At 31.8% G+C, this 17,960-nt stretch overlaps 1 protein-coding gene across 4 annotated transcripts; it reads left to right on the forward strand.

Moving 5' to 3' along the window:
* Positions 1–1,082: 1,082 nt before the first annotated feature.
* On the forward strand, positions 1,083–16,845 carry LOC110110263 (protein ROOT HAIR DEFECTIVE 3). Of its 4 annotated transcripts, none has more exons than XM_020841654.2 (10): positions 1,083–1,439; positions 14,153–14,300; positions 14,492–14,616; positions 14,763–15,025; positions 15,106–15,202; positions 15,318–15,485; positions 15,569–15,673; positions 15,954–16,045; positions 16,143–16,239; positions 16,411–16,845. In XM_020841654.2, exons 2-10 carry the CDS (start codon positions 14,177–14,179, stop codon positions 16,504–16,506), a joined length of 1,167 nt encoding a protein of 388 aa, XP_020697313.2. In that variant the 5' UTR covers positions 1,083–1,439; positions 14,153–14,176; the 3' UTR covers positions 16,507–16,845. The 4 variants fall into 4 exon arrangements, with proteins under 4 accessions (XP_020697313.2, XP_020697312.2, XP_028556457.1 ...); XM_020841653.2 differs by lacking the exon at positions 1,083–1,439 and adding an exon at positions 5,828–6,083; XM_028700624.1 differs by lacking the exon at positions 1,083–1,439 and adding an exon at positions 7,329–7,403 and having other exon boundaries at positions 16,341–16,845.
* The last annotated feature ends 1,115 nt before the right edge of the window (positions 16,846–17,960 follow it).

The raw sequence follows: 17,960 nt of genomic DNA on the forward strand, positions 1-17,960 counted from the left end.
TATTATATCCTATTAAATTCTAAAAAATTGTTTGGTAACATATGTTAAGATTTATAACAGTAAGAGATCTAAATGTGAAGAAACGGTGCTAATTGCATTAATAAGATAGTTATAAATTTAAGATACGTACATACAGCATAAAAAATCTAAGTTGAATCATAATTACACTAATTACACTGGTAATTATTCAACTATTATTTAAAATAATTAATTATTTAACTACTACTCGCACTAATAATTATTTAATGAATTTTTTAAGTGTTATTTTAATAAATTTTATACGATTAATTATCTCATTGATTAATTAAATATTATATTATTAATTAATTAATTAATGATCGCATTATTAAATATACATTTATTTATTTATATTTCAATTTATATCATTCAAGCTAAGTAGGTATATTCTTTATTAAGAATAAGTCATTATTCTCTAATGTTGCCCGAAGTTCCTTGGTACTGACTAGGGTTTGCTTTTGCTCTTCTCCATCTCTTCGTTGTCACCTGCTTCTTTGAGGTAGAGTTTTGAACGAACTCATCAAAACTGCATAAATTCTGTATCGAAGCTACCACTTTCAGATCAACATAATTCTTCACATTATGGAGCGCTCGAAAACCGTTGGTAGGATTCACCGTATATTCGGCATAAAATCCCATACCAAACATCACCTTATTTATTTCTAACATGCCGAATTTGGATGATGTAGCCACCAATGTTGGTGAAGAAATGGTAATAAATACCATGAGTATTAACAATTTTAATTGATTTATGATATATGATATTATTACATGTTTAAAAAAATATATGATATTAGATAGAATATTGAATATTTATATGAAGATTTGATTTATACACATATAAAAGAATATTACAATAGACAGTAAAATTATTTACATGAATAATCTATAAAATAAAATTCATAATGTCTACTTCAGTTGAAATAGCTTACTAATATATATTGTGTGATGCAAAATATTTTCTTCATCAAAATAAATTTTGTGTGAACTGTTGTCTTGGTGTTTAGTGTTCTAAATGTGATTTTTCCTTGAATTTATTTCCTAACCACCTTTCCACATGTTTTCCTTTTTTTAAGTGGTCAGCCCATCAATTCGCAAAGGCAGAACCCGTCGCCCCTCACGATCTCAGTTCGTGAAACCGAACGAAACCCCGTCGCTCCTCCCATTCGCGAACAGCCCCGACTCCATCTCCTCCATTTCGCAAGCCCCGATCTCCCTCTCTCTCGCGCAAGCAGCCTAATAAAGGTTTCCTAGCCCCATTCACAAGAACTGGCCGCATTTCCTTCTCACGGATCTCCGACGCCGATCGTTAGCCCTAGCCGAGGATCTCATCGCTTCCCCTTGTTCGCGTGGATAGCAGCAGTAGCCCCAGCCCATCGCTTCCTCTGTCCTGGCCGACGCCAACATTTTCTAAATCTTGGGTAATTTCCTTTACATCTTCATCTTCTTTCCCTTCCTTTTGGCAATCTTGATGATAAAATAATAAAAAAAAAGATTTAGGAAAGTTTACTGCTATCACCTTCTTCTTCTAAAGCTTTCTCTCCACATTGTTATGTCTTTGTTGGATATGGGTTTTCATTGTCGAATTAGTTATAAGACTTGACGAGTATGAGTTCTTAAAAAAAAAATATCTATACGCATTTGAAGGAGTTTGAGTTGATGTATATAGTATTTCGAAATTCACTGTATATATCAATGCCTTGATAAAAATACATTTTAGCCTTAAGAAATCGTTAATGATTGTAACATGCTTATGCACATTCTTGAATCTTAAATATTGTACCGTGACTTGATATTATGTTATGTGAAGGCTTGTGGGTGTGTTGAAATAACTTTGTCTTTTAGTTTGTTTCAAGCCTGAAAGTATATCAATTAAATATGAAATTGTCTAGTTTTCATTGGAAAATCCTTTAATTTTTTTTTTTTTAAAGAGAATGAAGTTTTCCAACTTCTCTTTCTCTTAATGATTTTTGGCATAATGATTAAGATGAAATGAGTAAATGGGGTGGTGTCATACTTGCAAGAAATGCATCTTTTTCATTTTCTTTGATGATTGTAGCATTCACGGTCAAGGTTATCTATGTTGGTTGCTTTAACTTTAAAGGTTTAAAGGGAAAGTTGGAGGTGTTATATGCATGTTTAGGTCCCTTCTCCTTTAAAGCAATAACTTCTTACTTGAAATCATGATCTATTCTTTTCATAGAAAATGTGTTTATATTATTTATAATAGAGATTTCAAAAGAGCATTGGTTTAAGGGATTGTAACCTAGGATTCTCTTCAGCGTTTAGTGGATCAAACATAGTCTAAACCTTGTGAAAATTTTTCAACATTGATCTACATACTTAATAAATATATTTTCTATAGTTTTTCCATTTGGTTTCACTATTTTGTGTTGACCCAAAACCATAAACTCAAAACATAGTTTTCGTTTTTCATATTTTACTCTATGCCTGACATTTAAAAATTTATTTGAAAAATATCAAAAAAATTACAAAACTTGGTGAAACCCTCATTGAAGACACCCACTTTCATTTCCAAGTGAAATTTTAGGAAAACATTGAATAGATTTGTCCAAGGAAAATGAAGCATCTTAAACCCTATAAATTATGGATCAACACTATACATCATTTTAAATTTTGCAAGCAAATCCCACCACCACATCAAAAAATATTGGTGTTGATTTTAGGAGTTGGAATAGTGTCGATGACACTTATCAACCTTATTCATAATGACTTACATATATAATGTTAGGGATGGCAAGCAAGGATAGTCAAGCAATAGTAGTTGGGAAGATATATTCAGGCAACATAAATATGGTAATAGTATTCCAGAGACTATAGTCGTGCAATAATAGTTAAGAGACTACAATCAAGCAATGGTAGTCAATGTACCATAATCGAGTGATTGTGATTGGGTACAATTGTGGTTAAGAACGTACGATCGAATAATAGTGATTGCTAGTAGGGGTCATTGATGTTGAACATTAAGTAAACTTTGTGTTATTTGGATCTCCAAACTATGGGCCGAACACTAAGCCCAGGTAATGTCCCTCCCTCTAAATTAATTTCTACTTCTACTTATAATAAGGGGTAATTTCAAGGCACCCCTCAAACACACATTTTTTTGCTCTAAAAAGATTCAGTTGCTCGCTTCCCCTCCAATCACGATCCAACTCTCAAATTTTAAGCCAAAATTCAAACTCATATTCATTCATTGAATTATAGCCAATTTGTTATTTTTTTGGATATATTTTGGTAATATTCGCCAAAATGTCAAACATTCATTCAAACAACTCATGTTGATTTCCTCAATAATATGTCGTTTTTGTAGCAGTTAAGTGCCTTAATGAAATTAAATTAGAATATTTTAATTTATCTTGTTGGGACACTTCCTTTAACAATAAGCAAGCGAAATTTCAAGATCGTTTGATCATTCAAATAATATTTTGAAGTTTCCAATTATACATTATGTTATTGATTTAGGTTCCTTTGGACTCAAATAAATTACTTTTTAATGTTGTTGAGTTCATCTCATCAAGACCTTCATTTCAATCATAATTTTGTCAACATCAAAATTTTTATGATCCTAATTTTAACTATGAGTTTTTAATCAAATATTTAAAAAATATATATGATGTAAAAAGTTATCTCCCTTCACAAAATTTTCTAAAAAGTAGGCAAGAATCCAATACCAAACAACTTACAATTTTGGTTTCAAAAATAAAGTAGTGCAAAAGGTGCCATAAATTGGTCATTTTATTTGAAATGCCCGTGCACATAATGCACACGAATAAAATTTTAAAAAATAAATATAGTATTAGGTAGCTAAAAATAATATACTATTCTTTGATAAAATCATAAACTTATTAATTTTCTTTATACATAACTCTAACTTAGTGGAAAGTTATAAACATCACTTTTATATAATAATTGAGTAAATTCTGTAATTATTTATTTTGCTCATTTTATAAAATTAATTAGAGTTTGACCCCAAAGAATTCTTCATGAACCTACTTTATAGCTATAATATGTAGTAAAAATAATACTAATTAGTGATGGCTCATGTTATCCAAGAAGCATACATTTTAAACGAAAAACTAAACAGTGGCATTTTTATTTGATTGTCTTCATAATCATTTACTTTGTCCTAACTATCAGATGGTTTGTGCAATCTGTTTCACTAAACAAGGGGTCAGATCAAAAGATTTTACAGTCGGAATGAAAATGTACGATAAAGGCTCAAATGCACGTAAAAGTGCTCATCGAATCACACATATTTTAAAACAAGATAATTGACAATGTGTGATCGAGAGGAATAAATTTCAAAGCCTAGAACAAATTGAGGAAAAAAATGCGTGATTTGACTCTTCATCAGAACTGACGGCGTAACGTGCACGCAAGGATGGACCGACCCACGAAATATATAATACAACTATGTTAGTGACCAATGTTAAAAAGGAGGTCAATACCAAAGAATCAAACAAGATGGCCAAAGTACTAAGTTTCTCTTAAAAGCCTAAGCTTCTTCAGTTTCCCTAGTATAATTGGTCTTAATTCTTTTTTAAATTGTTATAATGTTAAAAAATATTTAAACAATTAGTGTATGTACTAATTTTATTATTAAAATGAAAATATACTACGCGTTTCTTCAAATAATTTCTTCACTTCGGAATGAAGGCCTCAAATTAGTTTGAATTTTTATATGTGAAAAATTGTATGGATCTCACATTTTATTGAAACATGAATTAATGCACCTCATCTCTAGAAACTCTCCTACTTGGTCACCCATAGTCTATTCAGCCACTAAGTTCGCTCGGACAGTTTTCGCCTATTTCTTAATCATGGTTTTGCATCTGTAATACAACTATTTTTTCTTCTGTAAAATTTCTTCATTTGCTTCTTTGATGTGTGGGGAGGTATCCTAATTTAGTCTTTTTTTTTCATCATACGATTTTCTCATGGACCAAAGTTCAATGGAAGTTAGAACATTTTTATGCTACAAAAAAAAAAAAAGGAAAAATTGGGAAGTCAATTAAATGAAGTTGCATGCTTATCAACAAAAATCAAGAGAGATGTTGTAGGGGCTTACAAATTTTAAGAACTTCGTTATTACTCATGTTAAAAAGTGAGGAACATGTTGTTGACCTCATTTTTATATATGAGTTCAATTTCCTCAAACTGATCTTTAGTGCCTAGGTTTTCACAGCCTAATGTAGACATGTCCACAAGCGAAATCCCCCTTAGGTGGATCCCTATTGACGTAGCATTGACTCAGCCTATTAATTCGACCCAAATCGTACCCAATTTGACCAAATCCAATTTAATTCCGAACAAACTGGCATAATTGAACCTCGCTGACTCGAACCCAAATTGAAATTGATATCTTTGATCTATCGGCCAGATCGTCGCGATAATTTGAACCGAATTTATGTTAACTAGAATAAATCAGACACTAATTGAACTCAGTTTCGACCTTATCGACATAAAATAAATCAAAATTACATAATTTTAACACAATTAGAAATAAATCGATATGTCTTGAATCAATTGAAGTTAAATCGATGTTGATTGAAGCACGCTGATGCAAATCAACGTGATACTAAATTAATTTGACTCGAATCGAGTTTGATTTGCCCAAATTAATTCGCCTCAACTCAATTGAAATCGAATTGGAATAAATGAGATAAAATTAATCATTTAAAATTATACTTTAAAAAAAAATTAACAAAAAATAATTATTTAAATTATCAATTTCAATTCAAATCAACGCCTCAAATTTCCTTTATTTAACAAGTTATAAGCGGGGTAAGATGATATGGCGACGTGCATTTCGAAGGGGGGCGATTTTTTTTGCGATCAAATAGGTGGAGTCAGGGCAGTTCAAAGAACGGGTTTTCTTCTCTTCCATTTCGATTCTCGCGACTCTTCCTTCCTCCATTCGTTCGTGCGACCAAGATAGGACGAGAGAGAGGGGCGGATTCCATTCCAGAAGTAGAGTAGGAGAAAGACGGACGGAGGCCTGGTAGGCGGGCTTGTGTCGAGGGCGATCCGTCGTTTGGGATTCGGTAATCTCCTTGCCACATTCTTCCTCATTCTCTCCTTCTTTCTCATCTCAATATTCTTCATTGTCTTTTCCATTTTCATCTTCCCTTTCTCTTCACCCGACCCCTCTTCCTCTTCCCCTTAATCTTCTTCTTCTTCCATTCTTAGATGGCCTTATTCAATTAAATTTAAGCATTGAGTGTTTTTGGACCTTGATCGTCTTGAAAAAAAAAAATAAAAGATGAATGAAAGGTTATTTTCAGGAGATTTTCAATTACTGAAGGAAGCATAAAATTAAGCCGTTGTATTTTCATTTCCTCTCTTTGGAATTGTGGATATAATATCCTATGCCTGTGTTGAAATTTGAAGTGTTTGTTTAAAACCTGTTTGATCTTCAAAAGCTTGAGGTGTTTATAAATTAGTTTTAATTTTGTTTCTTGACAATAATGTCCTGCATTCTGAGAAACTGAAAGTATGCCTTCTTTGTGATCTCTCACTTATACGTTAAAGAAAAGAGAGCAATCATATCATAGTGATATATTTACATACGCTCATGGATTTTAACATTGCATAAATATTCGGTATTATGTGATGTGAAGTTTAGTAGTTATGTTATGCAATCTCATTTGTTTTATTTTTCAATCATGGGTTTGTAATTCTAAGGCAATGTTGTATGCTTTATATTAGAAAGATGCATGGGTCTTTGAGGAGAATGAAATGGCTTCAAATATTATTTCTCGTGATTACATTTTGTTATAATTGTTAAGTTGAAAAAGTTGCATGCATTGTTTCATGTGTAAAGGTTAGAGAGGATTCATGTGCTTTATGTGTTAATTGTGAGCAATCATAGATGCAATACAATGATGTTTTGGCTATGTTGGAAGGCCTCTTGAATTTGCAATGATTTCTCTTTTTTTTTTTCTAAAATTTGTTTGGCATGAATGTTGATTTCAAGCAAATAAGTAGGTTGGAGGCTTGTCATTGCAAGTTGAGATAGTTCTAGTGGCTTTTTCTATGCATTTGTTACATGAGTAGTCTCATGTTGTGTTTTGGGAAAGAAAGATGATGGAATATTGCTTTGCATTCATGAAAGGAAGCAATTGGTTGCCAAGAGAAAAGTATGTGTTGGAAAGTAAAGTGTGGGTGAGTGTTGGAAAGAAGAGTTTTCTCTTTCTTTTCTCTCTACCCCATCTCTCTCTCTATCTCTCTCTCTTCTCTTGTGCCTTAGGGTGAATTTCAGAAAACTACATAAAGTATTTTCAAACTTAAGGATGACAGTTACCTCCATTATTATTGGATGGAGGTGCTACAGCCGAATACCATCGAACATTGGCTTCGATGTAGTGAGTATTCTAAAACTTAGATAGTCTTAAGGCTTATAAGCCCCATGATGTGTTTTTGTGCTTTTTCAACCTTAGAGCCTTTTAGAAACTGACTATATTTAATGTACTATGCATTTTTTTTTATTGTATTTAATTTGCTAATTTTTATTATTTTGATAAATAGAATATCCGAACCCAACCGCTTGCATGTTTGACGACTGCGTTGGTAATTAGGAGCGTTAGAATTTTATTTTGATCAACCTTAATTTGTCTCCCATTAGATTGATAGGTTTCAAATCATTTAGGACTTATTAAAACAATAACTCCTAACAAACAAAATGACATACACAAACAAAAATTAAAAATGATAAATAATATTCATCTATTAAATAAAAATAAATCAACATCCAAATTCAAACAAAAGACATACACAAACCAAATAATTATAGACAATAGAAATCTGCATTCCCATAGATGAAAATCATATCATCTGGAATGTAGATTTCTTTTTAAACACATTTCTACTTTCAAATATACTTGTAGAATGTTATTATCATCTTTCTAGATGATATGATATTCATCTTATTATATTTGATCTTAGAAATGATTAATTTTATACAACCAGTTCTTATTTTTGGATGTCTTGAAGAATATTATATTCATCTTTCAAGATGATATAGTATTCTCCTTCTTGCATCTAATTAAAAGAATGGCTAGATTTTCAAAACTCTATTTCTATTTTAAAACTGTTTTTATAGAATTATATGCTTATCTTTCGAGATGATATGTTATTCTTTGAATTGCGTTTAATCATAAAAATATTATTTTCTAAAACCCTATTTTTTTATTGAATTCATTGTATAATATAGTGTCAGTCTCTCGAGACAATACTTTATTCTCAATGTAGTATTCAATTATAAAATAGGAGAGAACATTCACGCATTTATTTCCACTGTAGTCGAATCGACGTTCCAAGGCCGCCTTTTCCCCACACATGCCTTGAAATTTTCACTTTCAATTTGTGAAATTGTTTGAGAGAAATTCATGTGCAACTTCACATGCAATACGAACATCATATTGGAGACTATATAATTATTGAAGCTTGAATAACATGATTGACAGATTATTCATAATCCTCACCGAGTGTTTGCAAGAACAGGTAATTATAGTATTTTTTTACTTTAAATAGACAACAAATTATCATTTTTTATTCGCAATTGTACAAAATTGTGCAACATTTTATGGAATTGGAATGTGGCATGGACCCACATCTACTATATTATCCCCTATGAAACACATAAATGGATACGGTGAAGCACATAATTGTGCAACAATGCAATGAATTAGGGTGTGGCATATAGTTTCATTAATTATATTGTCATTGGAAGCTTGAACAAAGACACAGTGATACAAACACTGCATAACATCGACATGACGACATGTCATAATTGTAAAAAGTAAAACACAATGCGCTACAGGTAAAATGTTATATTTGATAAATTATTATTATAAAATGTATAATTTTGAGTATTTTCTATTAAAAACATTGATGGGTGAAGTATAATATATATGCATATAATTCACATAATAAACTTAATAATGACAAAAGAAAATCCAAAGCATATTAATAGAAAAAGAACTTGTATTTCACACATGAAAATTGTCATTCATTAATGTCATTCTTATACAATATTCATTAAACTTTTTCATTTGTCACATATGTTGCTAATGTCAATGTTGCTTACAAAATATCAATGCCCTCTTCAAAATAAAAAAAATAAAATGTTACTAGATGAGCGTAGTTGATTGGAATTTAGACACTCAATGGTGCGATCATTACCAACACTAGCACTTGTATCTCCTCAATGACACAATCTATAAAAGAAAAATGTAATTTTCAAAGATGGCATACAAAGAGTGAGATTATCAGATTAAAATATTCTAATGCTATCCATTGAGCTAAAGTATTTCCAGCATTGTTCCACAATTTAGTATTTATTTGAGTATATTCTTGGCTCCCTTTAGATATAAAATACAATGATTAGTATGCACAAATGCTAAATCATCACCTGTTAAGGAGTGACATAGTTCCTCTTAAGTGAATTAATTAAAGGGTATGTACTGCAATTTCTTTTGCAACAATAAATAGAAACGATTGAGCTAATAATTAAAATGCCAGACTTTATAGTTGTGGGGAACCAACACCATAAAACATCCATAGCGCCTGTAGAAGCTATAGAGTCATCATAAAAAAAGCACCACTAAATTCAAAAAGGTAAACTAAATTAGATATTGATTCATCTTCAATATTTGGAAAATTTCTCTTCAATCATTTGTTCCTCTCATTTGATATCTCCACATCTTTGTCTTGCAACATGATTTGAAACTACAATTAGCCAAACATGGCTATAATACCTTATAAAATAATACATCAAATAAGTAAGATTAATAATTGTGAAATAGGCTATGCTAAGATTAATGAAAAATTATGATGTTATCTTTGGTTAAGAGAGTAGCTAAGCAATGAAAGAGAGAGTTGTTTTTACTCCATCTTTGCACAAGAATGTCACACACCTTAAAAAAGATGGAGCCCTCTTTGCCTCCATTTTCTTCATTTCAGCATATGATCCTTTATATCTTTTTTATCATAGAATCCCACATTTCATTCATACTAGCTACTCTTATCATGTCATATATTGGCTTTGTAAAGAAAAATAATTTAATATATTATATCCCATCACATCCAATATCTTCTCATTCACAAAAGTTGGTCTTATTTACAAAATCTTTTTGAAACATGTTCCACTTTTAAGAAATAACCATTTTTGTAAACCTTGTTTAATTATCATGAATTGTTAATTATAATGATTGTCGATTCAAACAAGTCTATGTTATAACTAACAATTTTAACTTAACAAATTCATTAAAAATTGTCAATCTCATGGAATGATTAATAAAGATCTTTCTAAAGTTCTTATCTCTTGTATTATCTTATATCTAATCACATTCTTTATAGGTGATCTTAGATTTAATTACATTTGTCATAAGTGATATGCTAACCTTTTATATTTTTGGAGCACAAACATTCTTTAATGCAAGATAAATTGCATGAACAACACAAGGAGTCTAAAAACGGTTTAATGAGTCTCAATAATTATTTCTGCAGCTTTTTCAACTTGTGCATTGTTAGTGATTTTTTCAATCATTTTATTTAAACCCATCCCCCTATAATCATTTCTTTTGTTTGATTTGCAATACATTATTTTTATATATTCATTCATAATTTATGGCCTTTATAATATTGGCCAAGTTTTTGTAACTCTCATGAAATTTATAGGTTTTTTTTTTGTGCATTAATCCAACCATAACAAATAATTTCAACTCTCTTTTGCTTCAAAAACTATTTAATTTGCTCCTTCAGTCTTTAAATGTTGGCTCTTTGGGTTTGAAGTAGTTGCCATCAAAAGATTATAAACATGATGAATATAACCTTGAGGAGTGATCTTAGATGTGTTTGAACAAGTACTAAAATAATATAGATTCCTTGTTAAATGAAACAACATGGCTGCTGAATAAAATATATGAGCAATTTCTTCATACAAATGATCTCTAACTTGCAAATTAAATGCTCTTTAAGTAGCTATCTTTGGTTCATATACTTCTTCTTTTTTTAATCACAAATGGATCTCTACAAATCTTTAAGTAGAAATTCCTCTTTGGTTCATATTCTTTAAGTAGCTATCTTTGGTAACTAAGGGGTTGTTTGGTATGCAGAATTAGGAGGATAAAGTATTTGGAATGCACGCATTTGATAAATTAGGTCGTTTGGCTGGTTTGGAGCGGAAAGTAAGGAAGTCCTTGGAAGCATCAGCGGTGTATTGCGAAGGGCCCTTCGTGCGACTTTGAAACCCACTCAAATTGAGTGGATTACAAAATCTCTCGCGCGAGAAAAAGCAGCATGTAGCTTGTGAGATTAAACACTTAAGTGAGCCAGACTCCGACAGGAAAGTAGAGAAGCGTACCACAGGGACGATTTAAGTGCTCGATCCGATAGATCGCTTCCTCAAACCCCTTCGTAATTAGCGTCCGCCCATCTCCAACTCCTCCAAAATCCACAATCGAGTAGGAAGGATGCCACCTCCAAGTTATTCAACCAGTTGTGAGAGGTAAGGTGGAGCACTGGACTCACGCTTTCGAATCTTTCGTCTGCTGGTGTATTTTATCCGACTTCCAGCATCACGATTTCGGCATCTCGTTCGATGGGCGGTCGTTGCTGGATCGCCGGAGATTCTTCCAGGAGTTCCTCGAGTTGAGTTTGGGAAAGCTGTTGGAGGCAAAAGGAGCGGAGCTAGGGAAGTTCATTAAAATGAAATATCTTAGCTTGATGCACCCAAAGATGGAGGCTTCCTTCTTCGGGGACCGACCATAAGCTCCGACCAAGGATTTCTGGGCTCGGAGGAGTTCTTCGCAGTGTTCGCTGAAATGGCAAAGAGAGTCTAGGTTCTTCACCGCCTCTATTTCTCTTATGGATCGGAGGTGGAGGCAGCCATTTTCCAGGTAAAGAGAGGCTGCCGTTTCTCAGAGGTTTATATGGAGAGCGTCACCTCTTCTCTTGCACCAAGCCAACAATTTAATTAATTGGCTTGGTGCAGGATAAGCATGTGGATGAGGTTGTGGAGGAATAAAAGTAATTTGATTTTTTTGCAATTACATACAAATCATTTAATCTCTTACAATGAATAAAATTGATATTTACTTACTTTCAATTTTTTAATTATTTATAAATATTAAAATTTAAAACAACTATAATGCAATTCTTTATTTTTATTAAATTCTAAAAAAATTTATAATAAGATAGTGCAATAAATAAATATACTGATTTTATTTTATAACACCAAATAATACTAATTATTATAAACACAATGTTTTTATAAATACACTAGTTGTAATGCCAAAATTAGTTATGACAAAAAAATCGCTTTTACTTTACTCCGAATCTATCTAACCAAATAAGGAAAACAATTCTCCTGCGTTTATTTTGCAGACAACCAAACAGTCTCAACGTATTCAGAATGCACTACATTTACTTTACATTGTATTTACTTTACACTGCATTTTCTTTTCAGGCAACCAAACAGCCCCTAAATGAATTTTCAATTGACTTTGATGTAAAAAATTGATTAGAGCAACTGTGCCCAAATGAAGTAAGGGAAACTTTTTTATATGTGATATTTTTCTTTTACTCAAGAATTGCATACTTTTGCAACCCCAAAATTTACATGGATGTTGTCTACTTATACTATTAATTTTTTAAGTAATTTACTTAATTATTAATATTTTAAATTATATTAATTAAGTTAATCAATCATAACTTAGAGATGTTTAGGGTTTGCCTTTCATCTTCTCTTTTCGTTGTTGTTGTTCGGCTTCGTTGCTTCGCAGGAGGTGTATAGATTGCACACATCGCTTCTTTGGCTCGTTCATGGATGTTCGACTTCGCTCCTTCGACGACTTTCCCTTCCTGTCGGATCGAAAGTTACAACATTTTGATCATAAGCAAGAATAGGAGCTCGCTGGCTGTGAAGTTAACTTTCTCCCTTTCACGCACTTCTAATATTAAATCCTGTTAAATTTGTCGAACCGAGGGATTTAGTAAATCTGGGATTTAAGCTATAAATCCGTAAATATGGGATTTACGGAATCCCGGGATTTAACGCGCGCACAAAAATCGTTTGGCCAGATTTAGCGTAAATCCGACTTGAATCCCATGATAAATCTGATACCAAATAGCTCCTTAGTTTGTATATTCAAAAACTTCAAATGTGCATATGTGTGTGTTATAATGTCAAAATTAATCCTAGGTATGACTTCTTGTTTTAATTTTTTTCATGCATGGAGTAAAGCGCACAACTTTTTTAAAGGTGAAATTAATTAACATATGATGGCTTGATTTTCTTATCTTAATCAAATAATTGGAAGTTATCTCTTGCATCCATCTTCTATAAATAATTTTGTAAAATATAATTTCTTGCGCTATTTGGTTATTCTTACCTCTAAAATTTTATTTTTTTTTTTTAATTCTTTTACTAATTTTTTATTTTCATGATTGTTTCCTCTTATGCTTACATGCCTAAGCATACAATTTCATGTTTATTTTGTCTGTATTTTTTATTCGCTTCTCTACTTCATATCTATGAATTGAACTTCGATTCTAATTTTATTTGCTTGTGTAAATATAGAACAATTTTGTTTAATAAAAATGATATGGAGTTTATGGGTGTTGCGATATGAATCAAATTGACATTCTTAATTATTATTATTATATATTTTTCTCAGGCAATGAACACCCCAACAAAAACATGCTCATTTATTTTTTGTCTTCCTTTGCTTTTTTCTTTCTCCTCCAGCTTAAGGTTTTATAATTAGTCATAAATATTAAAGGTGTAAAAATAGAGCGACCTTTTTTTAATAAAAATGGTATCTAGATTATGAGTGTTGTGTATGAGTAGCCAATTCAGGGGTTACTTTTTTGTTTTGTTTTATTTTTTGCTTTATTTAGTTTTGAGTTGTTCTTTCCTTTTTCATTTGCACCCTTAAGTATTGGGAATTGAGTCCAATTTACAAGTCCTAAATGCAAATGTATATTTAGTCATGTTGTTGCAAAGTAATCTTGGTTTTAGAAAATGATGTGCATGTTCTGTGTATTGTAATATGACCCAAGTTGGCATTCTTAATTGTTATATAATACCTTTTAAATTTTGTAATTGCAGTTTTTTCGAACTTCTTGCCATTCCATGTTGGGGCACCTAAGATCCAAGACTTCAAAAGATTTCAAAGTTAGATTTGAGAAGGCTTTGGAATCTGGGGAAGGATTTGCAGCTGATGCTAAAATGTCCTCATTCAATGAAAGTGGCAAAGGTAGTTAGCTAGAAATTTGTCAAACATCATACTAAAGTAGTTATTGACAAAATATGTATTAATATGACTTTGAGGCAATAGTTTGAGGCCTTTTTCTATGATTTCTTTAACAAGTAGTTGTTATTTCTTTAGCAATCCTTATTTAGCTTACTTTTGATTGATAATTGGAGAATGCTGATGTTAAAATATAGATACATACATTGAACAAGTAGTTGTGGACACTTCAAAAGCACGAGAGATGCTTTGCCGTAATATAAATGCATATGTTACTTCAGTTCGTGAGGCAAAATTATCTGAGATCACGTCCTTGTATGAGGTATGGTGTGGTTTTACTATATCTTTTAGTTTTAGAAGGAGGATAATTTCTTATCCATTATAATTTTATCAATAGGATTATGATCATCTTGATGAGCTTCAGCATAGAAAAAATGTGTTTATTGCTTTCTTATATTTCTCATACAGGAAAAACTTAACAAGACACTTTCAAAGCCTGTGAAATCTCTTTTAAATAATGCTAGTGATGAAACGTGGTCAGCAATTAGAAAACTTCTTCAGCTAGAGAGAATGACAACTTTAGTTGGTTTTGCTTCAACCCTTTCTTCATTTGATATTGATCAGACAATTGTTGAAACTTTGGTTGCAAAACTAGAAAAATATGCCATAAGCATTATTGAATCTAAGGCAAGAGAAGAAGTTGGGAGAGTCTTGATGAATATGAATGACAGGTAATGATTGTTTTCTTGAAGTCTTTCTTGTAAAAGATCTCATTATTAAATTTGTTTAATTTTATACAACATGTTTACAGGTTCAAAACAGTGTTTAGTTATGATTATGATTTAATGCCAAGACTATGGACAGGAGAAGAGGACATAAAAGCAATCACCAAAATGGCTCGTTTAGCAGTATGTCTTGAATTTGCATTCATACTTCTATTCTTTTAAAAAAAAAAAAATCTTGTAAGCTGATGTCTACGTTTAATTCTTATTTGTATTTTAAATTGTTATTTTATTTTTACAGTCCTTAAAGTTACTGTCTATTCTTGTTGCAATTCACTTGGATGAGGAGAATGATAATGCTGAGGAGACCCTTCAGCTTGCTTTGATGGACATTCTTAGTTGTTCAACTTTAAATAGGATTTGGTCAAATGATGGATTGACTGCATTGACTTCCAATACGTGGAAAGATGTAAGATTTCATAACTTTTTTGTATAAAATTTAGTTGTGTTTGTATTCACTGTCACAATGATTTACATATATTTTCTTTTTAGGTTTCATCAACGAGAACCTTAATTACACCAGTTCAGTGCATGTCATTATGGAGACAGTTCAAGAAAGAAACAAAGCATACTGTGAAACGAGCTATTGCTACTCAGGCATGTTTTTGATCCTCAACTTTTTTTGGCCTTTTCTTTATTTTGATATCTTTTTGAAAATTATAAATATAGCCATCAGAGTACTATTGTTGTCCTATTGTTTGATCTACATGCTGAATGAGAATTATTTTTCTATGTAATGTATCTTATAGTATATTCTCTCTGCCTTTTATTCAATTTGGCCTTTTCTCCTAAGCCTATTTGTTTGGTAATGGTGCGCAATCATTTGTTTTGCCGTAATACAATATATTTTATGATTAAATATGCATTCTTATTTCAGGAAACTTACAAGAGAAAGAACAACCAATTGCCTCCTTGGGCTATTGTGGCCATGTTAATCTTGGGATTCAATGAATTGATAACAATTTTAAGGTAAATTTCTTGAAGGCGTGCTATAAATTATGACTAGTAGACTTATATCTTTTTATCACTTTTAACAAAATATTTTGTTCATGTTCACTCTTATTAGAAATCCTTCGTACCTTTGGGCTATTTTTTTTGCTTTTCTTCTGGGCAAGGCGCTTTGGGTCCAGCTTGACATCTCAGACGAATTTCAAAATGGAGTTGTGAGTTATTTAGATAATTGAAATACTAATGATTTTTTTTTTATCTGTGTGCATCTTACTAATTGTATAATAATGCTTTTTATTATATATTAACTATACAGATTTTTGGGATCCTCTCATTATCCCTTAAGTTTCTTTCAACATTAATGAATGTTCTAAAGGAATGAACAGATAAGGGACAATGACCTACAGCTCCAGATACTTGAAGGAATCCTTTGTCAAATAGTCACTTTATACAGAGATAGAGTACTCGCTATCATCAGCTAGAGCATCCAATGAAACCTCTTCAGATTGTGCAACTATATATGAGTAACTTTTGAGTATATTCTCATTTGACATTTATGAAAGTTTATTTTTTTTTCCTTAAACCTTTTTTCCTGTTAGATCAACTATAGTATTATTCGTTTATTTTGTTTTGTTTTTTTTCTCTCTTCTCTTAGTTGGTGGCATTTCCAATTGTATTCGTTGTTTTCATGAAAAGTTTATTCTTTTTTTATTTTTAGGCGCATATAAGCGCAGTGGCTTTGGAAATACATGCAATTGGGAAGGAAGATTATTGATTGGGCAACATTGAATTTTTTTAACAAAATAATATATAATTCAGATCATGAACAACACATTATGATTTTAAAAATATTTGTTTGTAAAGTTGTACTGTTTGAGCCTTTTGTTTTAGTTTTTTTTTTTAATTTAAAAAATAGTACAGTAAACTTGGAGTTATCTTTCTGTGCAAAAAAAGTCTCGACAAGAGATCTTACTCTTTACTGTTGTAAGATATATATATATATATGAAAGCTGCATTGTTGGTTGGATTATAGAGTATAATTCACTGTTCCATTCTGAATTAATATTCAAGTATCTCAGATAATCCTGCTGGCAATATTTTATTTTTTAATTATTTATAATATAAATTTATATTTAGACATTTACAATTAAAAATAAATTATAAAAAAAAAAATGGCGGATGAACAGTGCGACGCCAAATTTGGCGTCGCACTGTTCATTGGCATGTAAATGCCGGCGAAATTGCCGTCCGATTGGGACAAACGCGATTGGCTGGAGAAGGCCTAAGCCCATATATTAAGAGAAGAAAAGTAAAAAATTACAAGTAAAAGCAACCCAACATAAGCCAAGAAAAACAAAATCTTATGAGGGTCAAGAGGAAGAGGAACCCCAACAAAACCACCCATTACATGTAATTTTTCAGTAAGGAAGACCAAAAATTGTGGTTTGGAGCACCAAAACTGGAACTTGAGGACGTGCAGCAGTCGACCAACAGCACCAAAAATTCAGTTAAGCCCCAGAGGCTGCAGCAAAGAAAAAACCCAGCTCCCAAGCCAAAGCGAACTGGACTCAGGAAATAAATTAAGCACGCAAAAAAGTTGGAACCCTGGTTGCCTGAAGACCGTCCAAGGGCTCTACTAATGGGAGCAACATCATCGTCTAGTTCAGGCATAGCAGGTAGAACGAAGGGGCGAAGGGACTCGTAAATTGCCAACACCGTATATTCTTCCCAGCAGAACATTCCATCCTTCCAAAAATATCTCCACATCCAGTAAGTTGCAGGAACAAGACAATACCCCAAAAACAAAATGGTTAACAATTCTCACCAAACCCACATACGGTAAAGAAACGGCAGCCATTAATTATCCAGAAATGCCAAAACGTCTGTCGAGATCATCAAAATGTTTCCATTTTTTCACTTTTGCAAGAATAACTCT

Source organism: Dendrobium catenatum, unplaced genomic scaffold (genome assembly GCF_001605985.2).
Source record: "Dendrobium catenatum unplaced genomic scaffold, ASM160598v2 fragScaff_scaffold_9, whole genome shotgun sequence".
Classification (NCBI taxonomy): Eukaryota; Viridiplantae; Streptophyta; class Magnoliopsida; order Asparagales; family Orchidaceae; genus Dendrobium; species Dendrobium catenatum.